Source organism: Equus asinus, chromosome 2, assembly GCF_041296235.1.
Source record: "Equus asinus isolate D_3611 breed Donkey chromosome 2, EquAss-T2T_v2, whole genome shotgun sequence".
Taxonomy (NCBI): Eukaryota; Metazoa; Chordata; class Mammalia; order Perissodactyla; family Equidae; genus Equus; species Equus asinus.
Window position 1 is genome coordinate 8573341 of NC_091791.1, and position 21911 is coordinate 8595251.

The 21911-nt window shown below is 49.9% G+C and overlaps 1 protein-coding gene across 6 annotated transcripts in view; it reads right to left on the reverse strand.

Annotated features, from left to right (window-relative positions):
• Positions 1-21911, reverse strand: part of LHPP (phospholysine phosphohistidine inorganic pyrophosphate phosphatase) — a 138485-nt gene that overhangs the window by 84835 nt on the left and 31739 nt on the right. For 2 of the 6 annotated variants that reach the window (XM_044749064.2, XM_044749076.2), the window contains 2 exons: positions 8458-8549; positions 5717-6339 (listed from right to left, as the gene is read on the reverse strand). The exons of 2 other annotated variants lie outside the window; for them this stretch is intronic. In XM_044749064.2, the coding sequence (XP_044604999.1) occupies positions 6294-6339; positions 8458-8549 (138 nt within the window). In that variant the 3' untranslated portion in view covers positions 5717-6293. Of the gene's footprint in view, positions 1-5716; positions 6340-8457; positions 8550-21911 lie in introns of those variants that run through there. 2 more of the 6 variants (XM_044749069.2, XM_014857701.3) reach the window with 1 other exon arrangement.

A 21911-nucleotide genomic window follows, 5' to 3' on the forward strand; every position in this document is an offset into this window, starting at 1 on the left:
CTTCCGGGGAACCAGGCCCTGGGTGGGGTCAGGTGACCAACTTCCGGGCCTCCCAGGGGCCAGCCCCTGCTCAAGTCACAGTTCATCTCCACTCGGTCCCTTTCCTCGGCCACGGTGAGCACAGGGTAGTTTGAGGAGGGGGCACAATGGGGTGAGGGACCTACACAGTCCTGCGAGTCCCACAGTGGCCACTCTTGCTTGGTGAGACCTGGCCCCGGCTCGGAGCTCCACTGAGACTTGGCTAGCTGGGGGAAGGGGGCAGCAGGGTGTGAGAGCATTCAGAGCACAGACCTTGGAGTCTGGCAAAGAGGGTTCGAATCCCAACTCTGACACTGGCGGGCTGTAGGCCTTGGGCAAGTTGCTCTACCTCACTGAGCTTCCATTTCCACGTCTATAAGGTAGGGTAAGAAGAGGGGCAGCCCCCCAGGCAAGCGAGGTTTGGACGAGCTGGGTGAGACGCAGGGGGCACTGGCACAGGCCCTGACGTGTGAGATGCTCTCTGTGAGGCACCACCCTATTCTTACACCTTCCTTGCCAGCTCGTTGTAGAACAGGAGCCGTGACCCCGGTCCCCTCCTCGGGACATCATGAGGGTGAGAGGAGCGAATGGGAGTGGGAGTCCCAGAGCACACACCTTTGGATATTTGCTCAGGGACTCCTGGAATGTACCAGCCATCCAGTGGGATTGGAGGGCCCTGCTGACCAGTCCTCCCTCCCTGTCCTACCACTCCAGAGCCTTCCAGGACCCCTGAGTTACCTGCAGGTCCCCAAGAGGCAAGTGCCTGGGACTAGGAGGCTGCCGACGGGGTCCTAACTTCTGGGCCACCCCCTAAGCCTCATGGCCTTGCTCTGCAGCCACCTCCTGGCCTCTACCTGGGACCCCCCCAGCCCGGAGCCCACCAGCCCTTGGCCCGCTGGTTTCTCCATGACCCACGCAAAGCCCAGCAGGGCTGTTTACGGTTTGAAGACCATTCCCCTCTTGCCCTGGGCTCGAAGCAGCCTCCAGTAGGGATCAAGAAGGATAATGAGCGTCAGGTACCAGAAAGTGATACTATTCCTAGTTCTGTACCCCTCGACCCCCACAGCTGATCAGAAAGCAGAGAAACCGAGTAGGTTTGGATGAAGCCGCCCAACCCAGGAAAAGCCGGAGGGGCTGAAGGGGGCCGGGAGAGCCGGAGCGGCGGCGCAGGTGGAGCCGGAGGGGCGGGGCCAAGATAGGCCAATCCCACCTTGACAAGCCACTGACCTTGCCACAAGTGTCCCCTCTGCCTCTCCAATGCCCTCCCCTGGGGCCCCTCAGGGTCCTTCTCCAACCTCTCAAGAGGCCCAGGGTCTAGGTGAACTGGTCTGTACCCAGCATTGTCCCTGAGACCCCTTGGGACCATAAACTGGGAAGAACACCAGGCTCCCTCCCAGAACAGCCAAGTGGTGACGAGCACGGGAGCGAGCGGGGCTTGGCCCACTGTGGTGCGGGTATAAACAAGCACAGCCGATTCGGGAGAGTCTGGCATTACGTGGTAAAGTTGACCATATGCATGCCCCACGACCCAACAATTCCATCTGTGAGCAGATCTATCCTAGAGGGGCCGTGCCCAGGTGCCCTGGAGGCACGGACCAGAATGCTCCTGGCAGCACTGTGCAGAATGGCCAAACCAGGACCCACCCAAGTGTCCCCTCTGGGAGGGGCAGAGACAGACGTGTCTACATCCTGGGGGACAAAGGGCACATGGCCACAAGGATGAACCAGTGGCACATGTGGTGATTCTGGGTGGATAAAGGTCAGGAGACCAACTCCATCGTGGAGGGAGGCAGACCCACGAAGGAGAACCACAAAGAATACCAAGACATGGCTGTGATCCCGGGCCCCATGGTCTCCTCAAGGCCAGGGCTTGATGAGGGAATGGGGTCTTCTTGGAGCTGACAATGTCCCAGTTCCTGACCTGGGGGAGCTTCCTTCCTTATTCATGTATAAAGTGTGTATTCAGATTTTATTCACATCACAATTTTTTAAATGGCAAATTTTATGTTATATATATTTTACCACAACAAGAAATTTTTGAAAAATGTTTTTAATGAAAGGAAGTGGCAGAAAGTAGACTGGTGGTTGCCCAGGGCTGGGAGGGATGGAGGGGATCTGGGAATGATGGCTAAAGGGTACGGAGTTTCTTTTTGGAGTGATGAAGTATTATAAAATTGACTGTGGTGAAGGTTGCACAACTCTGTGAATATTTGAAAATCCACTGAATTGTATGGCATGTAAATCATTTCTCAATAAAGCTGCTACAAAAAAAGACACAAGAAAAAGAAGGCATATAGGCTCAAATCTGGGCAGGCCCCCTACTGTGTGACCTCAGGCGAGCTGAGGGACCTCTCTTGAAGCCCAGGAGTGCCCCCGACAACCCGAGCCCACAGTCTCCATCTACCTGCAAGACCGAGGCTGCCTAGCAGGCTGACCAGCTGGCCCACTGACGCATTCCACAGTCAATATTCTGCAGGTTTGTCCCCACTGCCCTCCTCTGACTGGCAGACAGGACTGGAACCTGAGACACCCAGGGGTGAGCCCCCAAGTTTAGCATTAACCCCTTCTCCCCTGCTGGACCAGCTTGGATGCAGCTGGGGTGGCAGCTGGGCCTGTCTCCAGTTTGTGCCTGGCCTACTGCCCCACCTGAAGGTGCCCAGGGCTTCCTCCCCAGCCAGGAGCATCTCCCAGCGTCCCAAGGCTCAGGAAGTGTTGATCCACGAGGGCAGGAGATTCTGCTCAGTGCACACGTGGCAGTGCTGTGACATGACACAGGGATGGAGGGCTCCTGATTCCTGTGTCTGCTGACCTGGGCCACCACCCCCAACCCCAGCCCTCATAGCTAGCACTGTGCCTGCTGAAAAATTAACACCCAGCTCACTCACTTCCCTCAAACACTACCTGGCACTAGAAGTAAAATCTATTTCATTCCAAAGAGAAAGCAGAGCCTCTTCGTAAGAAAAACTTTGAACTCAGTGGCTGCAAAGCCACGGGAGCCCCAGGGGGATGCTGGCAGTAGCTGTTTCAGGGTGCATCTGAGTCGGGCTCTGGGGTAGTTCCACTCCAGTCTCCAGTTCCTCTGTCAAGTTCTCTGCATCCCCTCATCTTCCAGCCTCTGTAAGGTGGCTGGAATCCCAGATTTGTCAGCTGCCCCACTGGGCAGAAAGTGCCCAGCAGAACCCGGGCCCCAGCTAAGCTTTGGGGCAAATGGAGCCCCGAGCCCCAGCCCAGGAGGGGCCCTTGGGAGGACATCTGGAATCCCGGTCCCAGGAAACTTTCCCTCTCGAGTCCAAAAGGGCAAACTGTCAAAAATGTTCTGGGCTCATAAACCATCTTCCAACCTTGAGTAAATAGCAAGAGAAAATCCAATGCGGGCTCCGTGTAGCTGGTTTATTTACACAGCAACTACACAACTGGAGGGGACTTTCAGTGACACCTATGACTGTGCCTAAGAACCCGGGTGCCGGCTGTGGTGTGCAGCGTGGAATGGGGAACAGAGTGATGTGGGGACAGTTCAGGGTGACACTATCCCGTCTGTGGCATGTCCCCAGGAGGGGCCAGGTGGGGACATATGGAGGTATGAAGGCTCTGTCACACATGCTGCCAGCTACTCCTCCTCCACTGGGGACAGACAGGCTGTCTCAGAACTGGGAAGAGTGTCCCTTGCCTGAATTTTCCAGAATGGGGTACACAGGAGCCAGCCCCGGCCCCCATGGAAGATGAGGCCTGTCCCTCAGAGAAGGAGGGAGAAAAGGAGGGGGGCTACAGTGCCCGGGAGTGGGGGCACCGGTCCGCCCAGCCAAGCTGCCCATCAGTCAGCCATGGAGCCCTGCCTGGGCCCTGAATCGAGGCTGGGACCGTGACTGCTATGGCTGCAGAATGTGACCACAAGGACAGGATGTTCCCAGTAGGAAAAAGGTGGTGGCAAAGGCACCCAACTAGGGAAGGAGAAGTCGGGCTCCAGCCCAACCTCTGCGAACCGTCACGAGGTGGCCCTGGGCCAGGCTTTAGCTGTCTCATCTGAAAAGGCCCCTGGTAGTGCGCAAGCCAGCACCCTCTGGGTCTCCAGGACACACTGGGACCAGAAAGACTTGCCAGCAATGGCCACAGGGCCCCCAGTGAAGGAAACACCCTTGTGTGTTTGGAGCCTGTGGTCAGGGTGGGATCTCAAGGAGTGTGGAGGAGTAGCAGCCTCCTGGCCTCAGGCTGGAGGACGGTTCTGCCAACAGACCCAATGCGTCAGACATGCCACGAACAAGGCAGGTGGGCAGAAGGCCCAAAAGGCCTTCACCTGCCAGCCAGGTGAGGGCTGCACCCTGGCTGGGCTGGACTTCCAAATAGAGCAGGTATGAAAAGAAAGCTTTGTGTCGTTCCATCCACGGCTCAGGTCGCCTGCTGGGCGGGGGCAGGTTTGCAAGCTGTCTGCCCTGTGAGCCTCTCCTGCCCGAACGTGTGGGGTTGGCATAGTGACCCAGCCCTCTGGGCAAAGTGCGAGGCCCCTCCTGCGAAGGAGCTGAGCCTTCCTGGCGGGGCAGGCCCTCGAAGCCCTCCTTCCCAAGTTGCGGCCGCCCTGTGGCCTCTCCAATTCTGAGGCTTCAGTCTCCTCTCTTTGGGCCATTTTGTGATAAAAGCAGAAAGAGGCAAGGGGGATGAAGACATGGAAGGTCACAGGGAGATCTCACAGCCACGGGCAAGTCCAGATCTCACACCCACCAGCAGACATCTGACTGGCTACCTCAGAAACAGAATCGTTCATGTGTGTGTGCAAGCACATATGTGTGCATGTGTGTGCACAACTAGAAGACGCTGGCCTAAGAGGGCATCCTCAGCGGGGCCATCGGGAGGCCCTATGTCACCCCCTCCAGCCTCCCTCCCTTTCCAGTGCTACAGACTGACAGTGCCCAGATTCGCACTCGGCTCAGCCTCCCCATCCTGCCCTGGGCCTCAAGCCAGCAGAAAAGCCCGGTGGCCCCAGGTAAGCGCCAAACCCACTCACCGCACAGCTCTCTGCACCTCTGCCCATGACAAGGCCATCCTCCACGCCCCCCAGCCCCCAATTCAGCCAAGGCTAGCCCAAGGCCATCAAGAGAGGACATGGGACCTTCCAAGGCCCAGCTGACCCATCCAGTGACCCTTGGCTCCTGTGAGGCCACGCAAGGCCTCTCAGAGGAGAGGTCCTAGCACGCAGGAAGGAGACACCTTGCTCGCATATGGGACACAGCCTCTGCCCCTGCCTGGCTTACGTCCTGTGCAGACATGGGCCATGCTGACCTCCAAACCCAGTGCTGCCCACTCAACAGAGGGGTGGAGAGCTCCAGGGGTGGGCCAGGACAGCCCGGGAAGGAGCTGCCCGGAAGGGTGGAAGGAAGGGACGCTGCTCAGTGGCAAGGGTGCTGGCTGACTTCTGAGGCTGTTCACCAGCCCTGAGCCAGACACACATCTGCAGAGAGACAATGCAGGGTGCCACGGAGGCCTCAGTGGATTTCCCACCTCTTAGGGGCTGCAGAGCACACAGCCAGTCTGGCCAGCTGGCCATGCCCTGACCAGGGTACGGTCCACGCTCCAAGAGTGCCATCTGCAGGGAGAAGGGGGCAGTGCAGGGGCCCCTCTGTCCAACAGAAATGCACCGAGCTCTGATGTGAGCCGAAGAGGCAAGCTAGAACTTTCTAGTAGCCACATTAACAAAGATAAAAATATCAGCACTTCAACATTTCAATGTAATTAGTACAAAAGATTATGAATGAGTGAGCTCTTTCACATTCTTTTCCTCCCACTCAGTCTTTGAAATCTGGTGAGTAGTTCACATTTCCAGCACATCTCAATTAGGACCAGCCACATTTCAAGCGCTCAGCAGCCACCTGCAGATTGTGACTACCGTACCGGACAGCTTGGCCTTATATAGTGGCCAACGGCAGAGACGTCTCCCGCCTGCTTTCTCACACACAGAACCCGGCCTCCTGCTCTGCTGGGTGACCTCCCCCGTGGGTGGCTCACTGGCTACCTTAACTGAGCGACAGTTCTCCTCCCTCCATCCTGCATAGTTAACAAAGCAGATTTATGTCCTTACAAACAAGCAAATCAAAAGATCTGAAATTGGGGCCAGCCCGGTGGCACAGCGGTTAAGTTCGCAGGTTTCGCTTCTCGGTGGCCCAGGGTTCGCCGGTTCAGATCCCAGGTGCGGACATGACACTGCTTGGCACACCATGCTGTGGTAGGCATTCCACGCATAAAGTAGAGGAAGATGGGCACGGATGTTAGCTCAGGGCCAGGCTTCCTCAGCAAAAAAGAGGAGGACTGGCAGTAAATTCAGGGCTAATCTTCCTAAAAAAAAAAAAAAAAAAAAAAATCTGAAATTTTAAATACCATCAAGAAAAGAAAAGCCTCATCTTCTCCACTCAGGACTAGGTGGTTGTATCTGAAAGTGAGACGGACATCACCATCCATCATCACCTCACCTTTGCTGAGGGCTTGCTGGGTGCCAGGCAGGAAAGAGAACTTACATATAGTATCTCCTTAGGTATTTAAAATTATGAAGAACAGTCATGAAAATAAGCCATAAAACATCGTTCAAGAAAAAAGTCGGTTATGAAATAATATAATCCCTTTTTGTAAAAAGAAAAAAACCAAAATATTAGCCACATGTTTATCTACACAGAGAAGGCAGTCTGGAAGGATTTGGCCATCCATTAATGGGGTTTCTCTCTCCGGGGGACAGGGTCATGGGAGACTGAAAAGTGCCAACCCTGGTGGTGTATGGTGGGATACAGCCTCGCACACACCCCCTGCCCACTCGTGGGCTTCCCCACTGTGTGTGTGGGCCTTCTTCAGAGTCCCAGCAACCTAGAAGCCTTCTTGGGGCCTAGGGCAGGGCCAGTACATTCAGTTTATAGGGGCGCAGCTTAGGCTGGCCAGAAAGACCCCCAAGTGAGTTCACATTCAATTGGGACAGATATGTTTTCTCCCCAAGAAATCAGAAATCCTGTGCAAAACACTGCATAGTTCTCACTCTTCACCTCCTTCAGAGCCACACCGCTGTGTTTTCAATAAGGAGGTGTCCCTCCTGTGTTTATCAGTCACTGATGCTCACTGAGCAGGTGCTGGCTGCTGGGCTGGGCTCCTGATGGGACAGTGACCCTGGGGCGGCACCACGAGCCAGGCAGCACTGAGGAACAGCATTACCCAAAGGGCGCCCAGTCCCACTGCTCAGCAATAGGACTGGGCCCTGCAAGTTTGGGCGAAAGGCGAGATTAGGGACCTTGGGGCCCCCAGCTGGCCTCCTGGAGAGAATGTTTCTGAGGTTTGTGAGTGGGGTCTCCCTCCTCAATTAGGCCAGACATGGCAGAGGGGACTCAGGAAACCCTTCTTTGAGGACCTGGGGAAGAAAGAAGCTCCATATTTCAGGCATGCCAGGGGCTCCAAGAGGGCCTCTAGTGCTCTGGGATGGTCTAGGAGGTGGGTTCCAGAACTTTCTGGCCCCAAACCCCAGGTGCACCGAGACTTCCTCACTCACCTTATGTCCATCTACGGCCCCAAACCCACAAGTTCTTTGGGTCCCTCACATAGGAGAGGGGCCTCAGAGTGAGAGCCAGCCCTCTAATATATTTCTCTGACCCTGTCTAAGCAGATCGCTAGGGACACAGGTAACAACCCCTCCCTCCAAATCCAAGGACCCCTGGGTAGCCATGTTTTAACCAAGTCTCTCCAGCATCCAGAAAACTGTCCTTTCTCTGAATGGCCACAAACGATACTATCTAGAATAAGGCAAGACAACACTGACATCTAAGGCACTCTCAACAGCCAAGCGAGCCAGAGCCGGTCACCACAGGGCACCCCCATGCGCCCGCAGCGCCCGACCCCCAACAGGCGCCCATCAGCGACCTGCTCACGACCAGGCTGACTTTTGACCAAGAAAAGACACAAGCTCCTCTGGAGGCGGTGGTTCAGTTCCAAGCGTCCCTGACTGAGGATTGTCGCCTCTGGATTCTGTGTCTCTTGCAGATCAGAGAAGTCGGGGTAGAAGGAGAAAGAGGGTGACGAGGCGGGCAGAGCGCCCACAGCAGTAACCTGCAGGCGCATGCGCAGCGGAGGATCCCACCGCCCTGCCGAAATGGGGCAGCTCTAGTCCCGCCAGACTGGCTGCCGGCGGGGCCTGCGACGCCGGAGCCTTTGTTTTTGTGTGCGGTACACAGCTATGCACAACCTAGTTTCGAAACTCGGACCGGATTAAAAGCTGCTTTCCCTTACCACTCTCTGCTACAGGAGGACAGGCAGGCCCGTCCTTAGAGCACAGTTACGTCAAAGTCAGCAGATGCCCACATATTGCTCTTCTACTTGGAAAGAATAACCCTCTCTATTTTGAAGAACAAAACAGAAAAACGTGGCCACCCTCGGAATCCACGGGGCAGGCAGGCTGAGGAACCAGGCCGCGCGGCGACTCACCTGAACTTGCCGGTCCGCACCTGCAGCGCTCTCATTCCACACCGCTGGGCACCGCCCACGTCGCCCACGATATCGTCCCCAATCATGATAGCCTGTCAGACAGCGAAATGCACTCAGAAAAGGTGGCAGAAGGGTTTTATTCCTGTGCTCCTTCATCCTTTCTGGCATCATAAACTGCTTGACTTGATGTTTAAAACCACCATAATACAAATTAAACAAAGTAATATTGTCATTGCACTGATTAAAAGTCAACCCACCTTGAATATGTCTCCCACTGCCCCCCATGGGCCGACACTCTGAATGGTGCATATTTAGGCCATTTAAAATCGATCAGCAGACATCAACGTGATATGGTGCCCATGACACGTGACGAGGCTGACACTGTCTCGCCTCCACTTGAACATAAGCTGAATTCTACCTGCAGCTCAACACTGTGTAACCAGGTTATTTTGCCAACTGTTGTTTTTGTGAAAACTAAGTAAATCTCTTTCTCTTTTTTGAGTTCATAATAGTTTACATCAATGTGAGGTTTCAGTTGTACATTATTGCTTGACTGTCACCATATAAGTGCTCCGCTTCATCCGCTGTGCACCCCCAACCCCCTTCCCCTGGTAACCACTGAACTGTTTTCTCTGTCCATATGTTTGTTCATATTCCACATACGAGTGAAATCATCTGGTGTTTGTCTTTCTCAGTCTGGCTTATTTCGCTTAGCATAATTCCCTCTAAGTCCTTCCATGTTATCGCAAATGGGATGAATTTGTCTTTTTATGGCTGAGTAGTATTCCATTGTATGTATATACCACATCTTCTTTATCCAATCATCATTCAAGGGGCACTTGGGTTGTTTCCATGTCTTGGCTATTGTGAATACTGCTGCAATGAACATAGGGGTGCATATTTACTTCAGATTGTTCATTTTAAGTTGTTTGGGTAGATACCCAGTAGTGGGATAGCTGGGTCATATGGTATTTGTATTTTTAGTTTTTTGAGGAATCTCCATACTGTTTTCCATAGTGGCTGCACCAGTTTGCATTCCCACCAGCAGTGTGTGAGGATTCCCTTCTCTCCACACCCTCTCCAACATTTGTTATTTTTAGTCTTAGTGATTATAGCCATTTTAACAGGCGTAAGTAAGGTGGTATCTTAGTGTAGTTTTGATTTGCATTTCCCTGATGATTAGTGATGCTGAACATCTTTTCATGTGTTCATTGGCCATCAAAACTAAGTAAATCTCTTGGCAAATCTTTGTAGCCCACAATTTAGAAGGTTTTACTTTCAACAGTGGAGATACTACTTATAAAAAACAAAATAACATGCAAATAAAAATACACACACACGCACAGGAAATGCTCATAGCCTGGATATCATTTCAAAAAGCGGCCTTTGGTATATGTATTCTCCCACCTGAAACAACTAGAAAAGCAGTTAAACTATGAAACGACGGTTTTCAAGACACTGGGCATCAAGTGATGAAGGACGATTTCTGCGAGTCAGGAAACCAATGAACCAAGGAACCCTGCGACTCCCCACTTACTCCCTTCAGAGCTTCTAGACGCACAGGGAGGGTGGAGCCAGGTGGAGGCTGGCACACTCCCTGAATTGAGGAGATGGAGCCAAGAGCTGGGAGACCCGGACAGCCGGCGTTGGTAGGACAGAGTATCTGGGAGAGAGGGCTACCCAGAGAGGAATGCAGAGATCTGCAGAGGGTCCCCAAATGATGCGGCATTCTGCCAACTGCTGATCAGCACGTGCGAGCAAGGAAACCATCCAAGGCTAGGGAAAGCAGCACACTGAAAAATGAAAGAAAACAGTGCCTGGACCTCACACAGTGTTGAGAATCAGGCCTGTTCCCACCAGCCAGACTGGAAAATCTCATCATTCACAGGGCACTGGGTAGCCTTCTCAGAAGCATCCTGCCTCAGGAGTGGTGAATAACTGGCCCTAGACTAACCTCTGCTCGGGCGCTGCCTCCCAAATCTTAAAATCAGACCTGGAAGGATCAAACTGTTTCCAAGTAATTTAACTGCCTCCCACAACAAAGCTCAAAAACATTTATGGGCATACGAAAATATCCAGCAGCCCTAAACGTAAAATTCACAATGTCTGGTATGCAATTAAAAAAAATGATCAGACACACAAAGAAGACAAATATCACACATAATGAGAAAAATCAATCGAAACTGACTCAGAGCTGACACAGATGTGAGAATTAGCAGACGAGCGCATTACCTCAGTTACTGTAACCACATTCCATATGTTCCAAAAGTTAAGCAGAGACATGGAAGATAAAAGAAAAGATCCAAATCAAGCTTCTAGAGATGAAAACTACCCGACTGCCCGACTGGTAGGATGTCTGGAATGAAAAATACACTGGCTGACAATAATTCCAGATTAGACAGTGCAGAAGAAAAGATTAATGAACTTGAAGGCAGCAATAGAAACTATCCAAAATGAAACACAAAGAGAAAAAGTAATTTAAAAAAAATGAACAGAGCATCAGCAAGCTATGACATGACTCTAAGGGGCCTAATATGCATGTAATTGGAGTCCCTGAATGCTAGATGAGAGAGGAGGAGACAGAAACAATATTTGGGGAAATAAAGGCTGAAAAACTTCCAAACGCAATAAAAATGATAAATCCAGAGGTCCAAGATCCCAACCAAAACCAAACACAAGAAACACGAAGAAAAGTACATTAAGGCACAACATAAACCAAATTGCTGAAAACCAGTGACAAGGAGAAAATGTTAAAAACAGCCAGAGAAAAAGAGATGTTATGTACAGAGAAACAAAGATAAGACCTCAGATTTCTTGTTGAAAACAATCAAGTGAGAAGACAGGGGGCACCCTCTTTCAAGTACTGAAATGGGGGAAAAACACCAACCTGGAATTCCATACCCAGCAAACCTATCTTTCAAAAACATGTGAAATAAAGATGTTTTCAGATATCTGCAGCTAAAAGTCTTCCTCACCAAGAGATCCACACACAAGAAATGTGAAAGGAAGTCCTTTAGGGAAGAGGACCATGTTACTAAATGGAAAGATGGATCCACAGAAAGGAATGGAGGGCCTCAGACAGGGTGACGCTTGGGCACGTGTTGACCTTTCTGCCTGCTTATGTCCCTACATCTCCTGGCCAACGCCGACCGGTCTTTCAGGACTCAGCTCAGGGCATCACCACCTTTCAACCCCCTGGCCGGTTCTGGGGCCCTCCAAAAGTACACTCTGATTACCCCCAGCAAGGCATGCACCTGACTGCATTATACTGGCCCTACCTCTTATCTCCCTCCAGAATGCGTGAGCTCCCTGAGCGTGGGGCCCTGTGCTGATAACTGGCACTTAGCTGACGACCAACAAAAGCTTAATGAGTGGATCAGTGTTCCGCACTGAGGCATGGCTGTCCGTGTCTGGAGACACTCGGGGGGCATGGCCAATAGGACTTCTCATTGGTCACCAACAAAAAGAGTTGGGGGGTAGGTAGTACAGTCCACTTCAGTCTTGCTGAAACTTGAGTCCGTACTGGGTCTCCTTTTGCCATATCAACAGGAATTGTCAATATTATTGTTTAAATTGATTCATACTTTTTTACATAAATGTATTTTTAAAGGAAAAAAGAGCAGCCTCCCTCACTCAACTACCACAAAAAGCTGATTAAAAGCTTCGAAATATTTTCAGGAGATTCTGCCAGGGGAAGAAGACTCGAACACCTCAGACACCAGATGTGTTCCAGATCTGCTCTCCAGCCCAGTCAGGAACTTCCCTGGTCAGAGGCCAGACAGGCCTGAGAAACCAGACTCCTATGACAGGGTGAGCGTCCCAATGTTGCTGGGACAGCAGCTCTGAAAGCAACAGTTACTCCACAAGCTTCCTCTCTGGAACTGAGATGCTAGGCAGGGCTGACCGATGAATAAACACACAAACCAAAATCAAGGAAAATCAAAATGAAGACCATGAGGCACTCACAAGTGGGAGTGTCTTACCATGAGTACGGACCCTGCCTGCGAGGACTGAGTCCAGATAGAACTGCCTTCCATCTCGGAGTGGGGGGTAGGGGGTAGTGGAAACAGAGACAGGCCCTGTGTGACCAGCAGAACGAACACACAGAGCTCAAGTCTCAGACGGGGCCAGAGCAACTAGGCTCAAATCCCAGCTCGGCTCTTTGCCAGCTCTGTGATCTTGGGTAAGCCTCCTCTTCAACCTGAGAATGGGTATAACTGGTGTGGTGTTTAAAGGAGATCATATAAGTTAAGCATCAAGGACAGTGCCTGGACATAATAACTTATCTATACATGTTTAAAAGGAAAAAAATATTGGGAAACGTTCTGTTAAGGAAACTCCTAGTCTGGCCCTGTTGGAGACAGTCCACAGTCTTTACAACGGCACTCCATCCTCCAGTGACCCAGCACCTGGGTATCCTTTGTGTGCCAGGCAGGAAGGACACAATCAGTGAAAGAGACACTGTCCTCACCCTCGTGAAGCTCCCAGTTAAGTGCAGAAGGCAGATGTTAACCAGATAATTTCACCGACACATAGCCAGGCCCTGTGACAAAGCACAGGGAGGAAAAGTGCAGGAAGCTGTGAGTCCTGACCTTGTGGGTTGGTGGTGGTCAAGGAAGGCTTCCTGGAGGAGGTGAGGTTTTGAACTTCAAAACCAGGGGTCAACCAGGTTAGGGAGTGTAGCAAAAGGGGTAAGAGCATTCCAGGCAGGGGACACCACACATCTGCTAACTACCCATCTGCCCCCATTCACCAGAGAAGGCCACACAATGAATTCCAAAAAGCACAGGCTAATAAGCCTGAAGCAACTATCCTTGGAAACATCTGCTGAATAGGCCTTCAAATAACTGGAGGAATCATGAGGATCTTGTGGAAAAGGACAAAGACTAAGCTGGTGCCAGGTAAATACGAGGCTTTTCTAACCATCAGCACGGGATACCTTGGGGGTAACAAGACCCATCACTTAATCATGTTCAACAGAGGCCAGAGGGACCTCCATCAGAGAGGCCACGGGGACACTGGCCGAGGGAGAAAGCCTGGAGGAGCTGGACAGCGACCAGCAGTGCTGAGGACTCTGCCCACTGCAGGCAGCCACAGCCCCTGCGGGACACAGGAGGCACCTCAACAGCACTGTGAGCCTCCCCAGTGAATAACGGAAACTTCGTGCATTTCACCCGTTTTCTCTGACCTTTTCTCCATCTAATCCCATGTTTACCAAAGTGAGTTATGCATCCTGGTGATATGCTACTTGCTTTTTGGTAGAACAAGAACATACATTTTTAATGTACGTGTTTTGTATTTATTTTTAGAGTAATCTATTTCTGGTAAGTGAGTGATTCTAGTTTTCCATTTATAGTAGTGATCAAAAGTTCTTTTAAAATACATTTATTTAAGTTTAAAAAAAAAGAATCAATTTAAAGAAACATTAAGTATATAATAGCACCAGTAGCAAGATTTTTTTCTAGAATGACGGATGTCGGAGAAGACACTACCAAATCCAAATCTGTGTGTTTATCAAGCTGCCATACATCTGTGTGGAAATCATCAATCACCAGAGGAGACAGCCAGAGGCTACGTGTGTTCCCTGACGTGGGACCAGCAGCAGAGCCCGCTGCACACACAGGCGATTCTAAGGGTGCATGTGAAGCCAAGGTCACCCGAGCAACCGCACGGCTCACCTGGGAGGAGAGGGCTGGAGCAGGAAGGCCCCGGCGCCTGGGCCAGCTGTACACGCCAGCATGAGATTCTACTTTGCCCTTCTCAAGAAGGTGTCTTGGAACCTGAACATTCACAGTGTTCCGGCTTAGGCCCCTGTCCATTGCTGCCAGAGGCTCCAGGGGCCATTCTGCTAGAAGGTTCCTTGGAAATGAAACGGGTCTTCCCATTATTACATCAGCACCTTCCGTGCTTCTGGTGAAAATAAAACATTGTGCACATGCACACATGCGTGCACACACTAAGGCAGCAGAAATTCTTCCCCCTCAGAATAGAGACTCCCAGAGCTTCCCTGATGAGGACACTTGTTGATGTGGCCCACGGAGATGGAACCAGAGGGACCCGGGCCCTTGGAGGAAGAACTCGCATTGAGGAGCAGCAGCTGTGGTTCCGCATGACAAACTGATGCCAAATCCAGGCAGAGCCCCACAGCGTGTGTGGTGGGGGGGCGCGGGGCGTGGGATGCTGGGGGTGCAGCTGCCCGGAGCAGCGAGGCCTGTCTGGGCCAGCTTGTGGGCTCTGCATACCAAAGTGTGCTCAGGCCCCTGGGGATTTCACAGATTTACTATCGGTCAAGGGCAATAATCACGCAAGGAGGAGCAATTATTGCCAAATCATTTAGGATTTAAAAAATCATTGGCAAGAAGATAGAGGTCAGGAGGTGCGCTGCCGGGGGAAATAAAAAAACCCCACCTGTCAGGCCTGGGTTGCAGTTCCTTTCTGACTGCAATATGGTGAAAGGAAGACAGAGACACACGGGGAGGTCGGACTCCCACAGAACAAGGAGAGCAGAGAGCTGGAGGGGGCACCACAGCCCTTCAGGCAGCTTTTTTGGTTTGGGTTCAAAAAGCCTCCTTGGGGTCGGCCCAGTGGTGCAGCGGTTAGGTTCTCACATTCTGCTTCGGTGGCCAGGGGTTCAACCGTTTGGATCCCAGGTGTGGACATGGTGTGCCTGGGAAGCTATGCTGTGGCAGGCGTCCCACATATAAAGTAGAGGAAGATGGGCATGGATGTTAGCTCAGGGCCAGTCTTCCTCAGCAAAAAGAGGACTGGCAGCAGATGTTAGCTCAGGGCTAATCTTCCTCAAAAAAAAAAAGAAAAAGAAAAGAAAAGAAAAGCATCCTTCTTAAATATCTGTCTGCCAGCCAGTCTCCTCTTCCCCATCCAAGGTGCAGGGGCAGCACGCACTCTACAGATGGTGATGTCTGGGAGTACAAAACTTCCAGCACCAAAGAGCTTTCCCAAGAAAGCCCACAGTCCACAAGTTTCCTAGTTATCCCGGGACTCTGCCAGGAGGAGGACTTCCTCTCACGGGCAGCAAACAGCAGGGCTGGGGCTGAAGGGGCACCAGGCTCAGTCTGTACCTCAGCCCTGAGGGGCACGCACCCACAGGGAGAGGCCTCAAGATGACAACCAGCACTAGACCTGCAGCCTGCAGCCCAGAGGAACCCGGGCCCCGCAGACTCCTGGAGACGCCTCCTGGCTAAGGAATGTGCACAAGGAACAACGTCAACACAGCCAAACTCAAAGACCACTATTCTATAAAAAGTAAGAAACAGGCGTGTACGCGAGGATGCGGGGAAATGAGCACTCGTATGTGCAGCTGGTAAGGACGCGGACTGATACCTCCTTTCGGAAATGGAAACAGGCACTGAGCCTCATGGCCCCACAACCACCCCCCGAGGACTGCTAAGCAAATAATCAGGAATATAGAGAAGGATGCATATACAAGGGTATTCACCTGGGCTGCGCATGAGAGGAGACTGGAAGCAATTTGCATGTCCAGTAGGGCACTGGCAAGGAACGCTATGGCAGGCCGTGATGCAATACTACATAGCCACGAAAGTTACTTAAAAGAGCTTCAATAAGGAAAAAGGAAATTGCTTTCAATAGAATATTAAGGGGGGAAGGTCAGGTTTCAAAAAGCAGATACAGAATTATCCCAATTTTGTGTTAAAAAAGACGTATATACAGACACAAAGAAATTGAAAAGGTTAAGCATGATTTGCATTTTTCTAGGTTAGTGGAACAATGAATGGTTTTGGGGTTTTTTCCTCGTACTTTCTGAGTTTTTCCTATCTCCTTTAATGAACATGAGTTACTTCATAATCAGATAAAAACATACGTGTGTTTTGAGGACAAGAAAATAAAATCTACCCAAAAATGCTCTAGGAGAGAAAATGTCTTAGGAAAAGTGAAGACATGAGGTTTTAAAGATACTCTATGACTGAGATGAGCACAAAGACAACCTCAGAACAGGAATTTCCAGAAGCTCCTGTCAGTTTCAGACCCACTGTTGCGGTGTCACTGAGCACTCCTAGCCTGCGATCTCCCGGTGCTGGAAGCTCACACTGGCCCAGCCAGGGTCCCTAAACCAACACCCTAAGACCATGCACACAGCTGGAGGGGCGAGACCTGGGCCAGCAGAGGGGCTCAGCCAAGAGGGGCAGGGGATGGGCTATCCATGGACATTCTTGAGGCAGAGGCGGCCACGAGAGAAATGAGAGGCCCCAAGCGGCCCCATGTAGACATTCACTCCCCACACAGGCCTCCGCACCCGGGGAACAGGCTGTGCCCAGAGCCCCACAGCTGGGATTAACACCCTGAGAACCAGGGAGTGGACGATGAGGCCCAGTCCATGTTTTATGCCACCTTTGGATAAACCTACAAACCTTGCCCCCATGTCCAACAGGCCAACCTGAGGGCACTTACCCTCACCATCCAAGACCTTGTCTAACTTTATTTTCTATAGTTTATGTTCTGCCAACAATATACATTTTAATATTTTTCAAAATAGAAAATGATATTGTACTACTAACTATGCCTTTTCAAACTTCATTTCCCAAATCTAAAAATTCCACTGGCCTCTCCTTGAGAACTGGGGTACAGCAGAGCCCTGGAGGGGACTGGGTCCCGGCCTCACTCCTCCTCAGCAGAGTAATCTCAGGTTCGATGCTAGACTTTTCCATGACTTCTCCAGAGCTGTGGTTCTCCATTGGGGGCGGTTTTACTCCCCGGAGGACATCCGACCAAGTCTGGAGACATTTGTGGTTTCACAACTGGGGGAGGGGGTTGCTACTAAGCATCCTATAACGCACAGGACAGCCTCCCACAACAAAGAATGATCTGGCCCCAAAATGTCAACAGTGCTGAGGGTGAGAAATCCTTCCCTAAGCTTAGCATGGAAATGCAAGTACCTGCAACAGGGGATTGGAGAAAGGATCTCATGAAATAAATGGGTCAGTGACAGTACCCAGGTGTGCTGTGCCCAGCACACGTGGGGCTCCAATTATTCTAGGTCCTTCCTCTCTCAGCCTCGGGCTCCTCATCTGTGAAACGGGCGCCCAGCTTGGCTGCCCCAGGCTGCCTCCTGTGCTAACTAAGCACTCCGGCTTCAACAGTCCCAATTTCCATTAAATCTGCACAGTTTACAGCTGATGGAACTTCTTATGATTACGGAAAACTGCCAAAACCTTCACAGCATTTGGGCTTCACTACAAAGCTATTAAACCACCCACTGATTCAGAAGCCTTAAACCAGGAGAATTAGGTATTTCTACAAGTAACCTTTAAGGAACGTTATTCTTTGCTTTTATTAACAAATTGTAGAAAGGGCCTGGTTACCTCTAAGAAGTTTGAAGTTCCAATCTATTAAGAGTAATACTGGCAATTCGTTATTTCTAGGCGACAGAGGGAAGGTTAAAATGAAAATTGGATTTGGGGAGTTATATCCATTCCGAGAGCAGGCTGGAAACTCAGTGGCAAGGAGCAAGCCTGGGTCTGGGAAGAAGCGGTTATCAAGGGAAATGACTGGTGATAACTTTATTGATTAAAGCGCCTTGAAAAATTTAAGGTTTGCCACAGCCTGGCACTTCGACAGCAAGATAGCCACTCACCGGCATTTTTCATTAAACAAAAAAAAAAAGAAGAAGCAGGAACAGAGAATTGTTACCTTGTGCATAAGACGCAGTTCATTTGAAATGGCCTTATTTTGAAATACTGCTTTAAAATGTCTACACATCCTGAGGCTCAAATAACATCAACGAACATTTTAGAAAAACTGTGGGGCGGGAGTGTTAAGAACCTGTAATTGCTGCTCAGCTGTCTGTCAAGGGCAGAGACGAAAATGACATTTGAGGGTGAAAGGGAATGATCGCGTGGGAGGTAAATAAGATTCAGCTTTGCCACGTGCTCAGAGCCACAGAGAAAACCATTCCTTAGCTACTCAGGGCCCCAGACGCTGCGATGGACCGGACAGCACAGGGGCCACAAGCCCGGCAGACACAAAGACCAACTGCCAGGAATCCAAAAGCAGCCGCCAAATGAGAAGCCCGGATAACCTCACCCCGATAAGGGCGTGGGCTCCTCCTCGGGGTGTGGGGAGGGCAGTCTCTCATTCAGAATGTAAATGACGCCAACTGTGAAAATCCTGGAAAATGTCAAACAGGGAAAAAAAGTCAGGGGAAGAATCACGCACGGCTAACCTACCCAATACAGCCGAGGATGCCGTCTGGGTCTTCGGTTCCTGTGGTCTCATTTCCTAGCAGTGGCGGTTTATTGCTTTTGCTGTTTGAGATGGTTGTCACACTGCTTATGTAATTCTAAATACTGGTTTTTTAACTCACATTACATTAGCCTTTCTGCTACCCGATCACAAGTTATCTTAAGACTTTATTCTCTCTTAAACTCATCCTATGAGTAGGATGTAAATATATATATAGTTGTTTACATGTTAAAAATGGAAAGATCAGCCATGAGATATATAAAAATGGCTCCCTATAAGATGGGTGGGAAGAGAACATAAGGAAGAGCACAGAAGTAGACTTCCTTGAATACATCTCGTTTTATGGGTTTGATTTTGGAACCACATAAATATCTTACATATCTATAAAACAAATTTAAATGGTGAAAAACCAATTCCCTAAAAACGAGAAGTAAAGTGAATTCAAGGAGGTCCTGTTGGTACATACGATCCAGAAAGGGACTATTCACAGCAGCTTTAAAATACAGTAAATCTCTAGAAGGATATGCTCTAAGCAAAAAAAGAGCTGTGAAAAAAGAAATATTAAACAGCACGGGTGACCAGCCTCACCACTCCCGGCCAGCAGTCACGACAGCAATGCTGGGTACACAGCCCGGTCCACGGGCGCGGCAAGCACAACTCGCCCCAGTCCCCGAGGCACCGGGAGCACGGGGAGCGGCATGCTCTCTTCTGCCCCCGGCTTCTTTCACACAGCATGTTTTTAAGACTCAAGGCTCGTGTGTATTATGGGAAAGCAAATGAGTGATTATGTTGGTACTTCTGAGAACCAGGATTTCTGACGTGGAAAAAGGAAATACAGATCTAAGACTGATGAGATAAGTAAAAACCCACAGGACTGAATGTGCACCAGAAGTTCAGTACGAACTCATCATGTACTTCATGTTTAAAAACACATATTTTCCCGAGTCTTGTCAACTGAAAACGCTTAGAAATGATGACCAACCCAGGAGCAACGAGACCAGGACTGTGCCCACTATGGTTCCTAGATACTACTCCTCATCAAAGGTAAGTATGGCTCCTTGGAAGGAGGGTGGATTCCAGGCTCAGAAAAGGCAATGTGTCAGGCAGGTGTGGAACATCCTGCAATAACAGAGAGTTAAGGAGCCTCAGGCACCACTGGGTGGGGTCAAAAGGACTCAGATGCTCCCCTGAAGAGGCTCCCACTGGTCAGGGGTGAATAATTCAAACAAGAATAAGATGAGAACTGCAATGGATAGAAACACATCAAATATGCTTACGTCTAATTATTTATAATGAAATATGTAGTTTTAAATCTCCTTTGTCACCTTGGGAGGGTGCTAGAGAATCAACTCCTTATTCTGAAAACTAATAAATGATGGGAAGGAAACAGGCATTTATCTGGAGTTTCCCATATGAACTGTACCTCAGGGTAACAAAGAGTTGGTGAGGAGAAGTTTTCCTGTTAGAAGTAATCCAGAGAAAAATGAAGGAGTGACAGAATTTGAATGTCACCGTCCTACAGCCCTCAGTGAGTCACTGGAGTTAGGCAGTAATCATCAGCGGCTGCTGACACTGTAAAGGGATGTGACTGGACACTCTGTGCCTCCTGATGGAGGACACACCACCACCTAGAAAGTGCTCGTCAAAGAATTGAACCGGACTCTGACCAAGCTTCTAGGTCTAACTGCCAACATCCCGGAGGCAGAGAGGACAGGGGAGCACGTGAAAGGACACCACTGAGGCGCGACCAACAAAATCCACACTGTGGGAAACGCTCCAGGACATGCAACCCAGTTTCTTCTTCAAAACGTTACAAAAGGGAGATGGACTCGCACTAATGAATCACAATGCAAGGACCTCATGTGGATCATGATTCAAACAAACTGTAAGAAACAGAAAACAATTAGAAGACAATCAGGGACATGAGAAGAATGACTAGATATTGGATGACATTAAGGAATTATTGTTAGTATTATCTAGACATGACAATGGCATTATCTATGCTTTTAAAAACAATTTCTATTTTTTAGAGACAGAAATATTTACAGTTGAAGTGATACGATTTCTGGGATTTGATTTAAAATAATCTAGGGGAGAGGAGTGGGTGGGGATATAGATTAAACAAGTGGCTATAAATGTTGGAGGGGTCCCAATGGCCAATTTAAGCAACAAAATAAATAACAGTAAGAATGGATTGTGGGGGCCAGCCCCACGGCCGAGTGGTTAAGTTTGCAAGTTCTGCTTTGGTGACCCAGGGTTTGCTGGTTCAGATCCTGGGTGTGGACCCACACACTGCTAATCAAGCCATGCTGTGACGGCATCCCACATAGAAGAACTAGAATGACTTACAACTAGGATATAACCACGTACTGGGGCTTTGGGGAGAGTGAAAAAAAAAGAATGGCAACAGATGTTAGCTCAGGGCCAATCTTCCTCACCAAAGGGGAAAAAAAAGCAAAAGAAACCCGAATGGATTGTAATTCGTAGAATAAAGCAAATATCCTTGAGTCCATGTTGGAATAAATAAACAAACAAGTAGGGGCCAGCCCTGTGGCTCAGTGGTTAAGTTCGCACACTCTGCTTCAGTGGCCCAGGGTTTCGCCAGTTCAAATCCTGGGCAGGGACATGGCACTGCTCATTAAGCCATGCTGAGGCAGCATCCCACATGCCACAACTAGAAGGACCCACAGCTAAAAATACACAACTATGAACTAGGGGGCTTTGGGAGAAAAAGGAAAAATAAAATCTTTAAATAAATAAGCAAACAAGCAAGCAAATGGGAGAAAAAAGAAAGCTCTTTCTTACAGTAAATTCCAAGTAGTAAATGTGGAAGGAACAATGGAAACAGGAAATTGCCATATGGCAAACACCACAGTAAGAACTGTTTCAGGTAAGAATTATCAATGGGTGCTAACATTAGGAGGGGAAAGAATGACAGGACAGAGGACATTTACACAGTGCCCAAGTCCTTTCCTACAAGGTACTCATTAGGTACAAAGGGACAAACAGTAACTTGCAGTGGAGAACCCTGGCAGACACGACCTCGGCCTCGATCAGAGGAACATCACCCACCACAGGGCAAAGAGCCATCATGTGCTTCTCGATGGGACGCACAGCGTCGTTTCCATAAGATTCCTGCCCACGCTGTATACCCTGAATTAAACTATGAGGAAACATCGAGAAAAACCAAATTGAGGGACATTCGACAAAATAACTGACCACGATTCTTCAAAAAT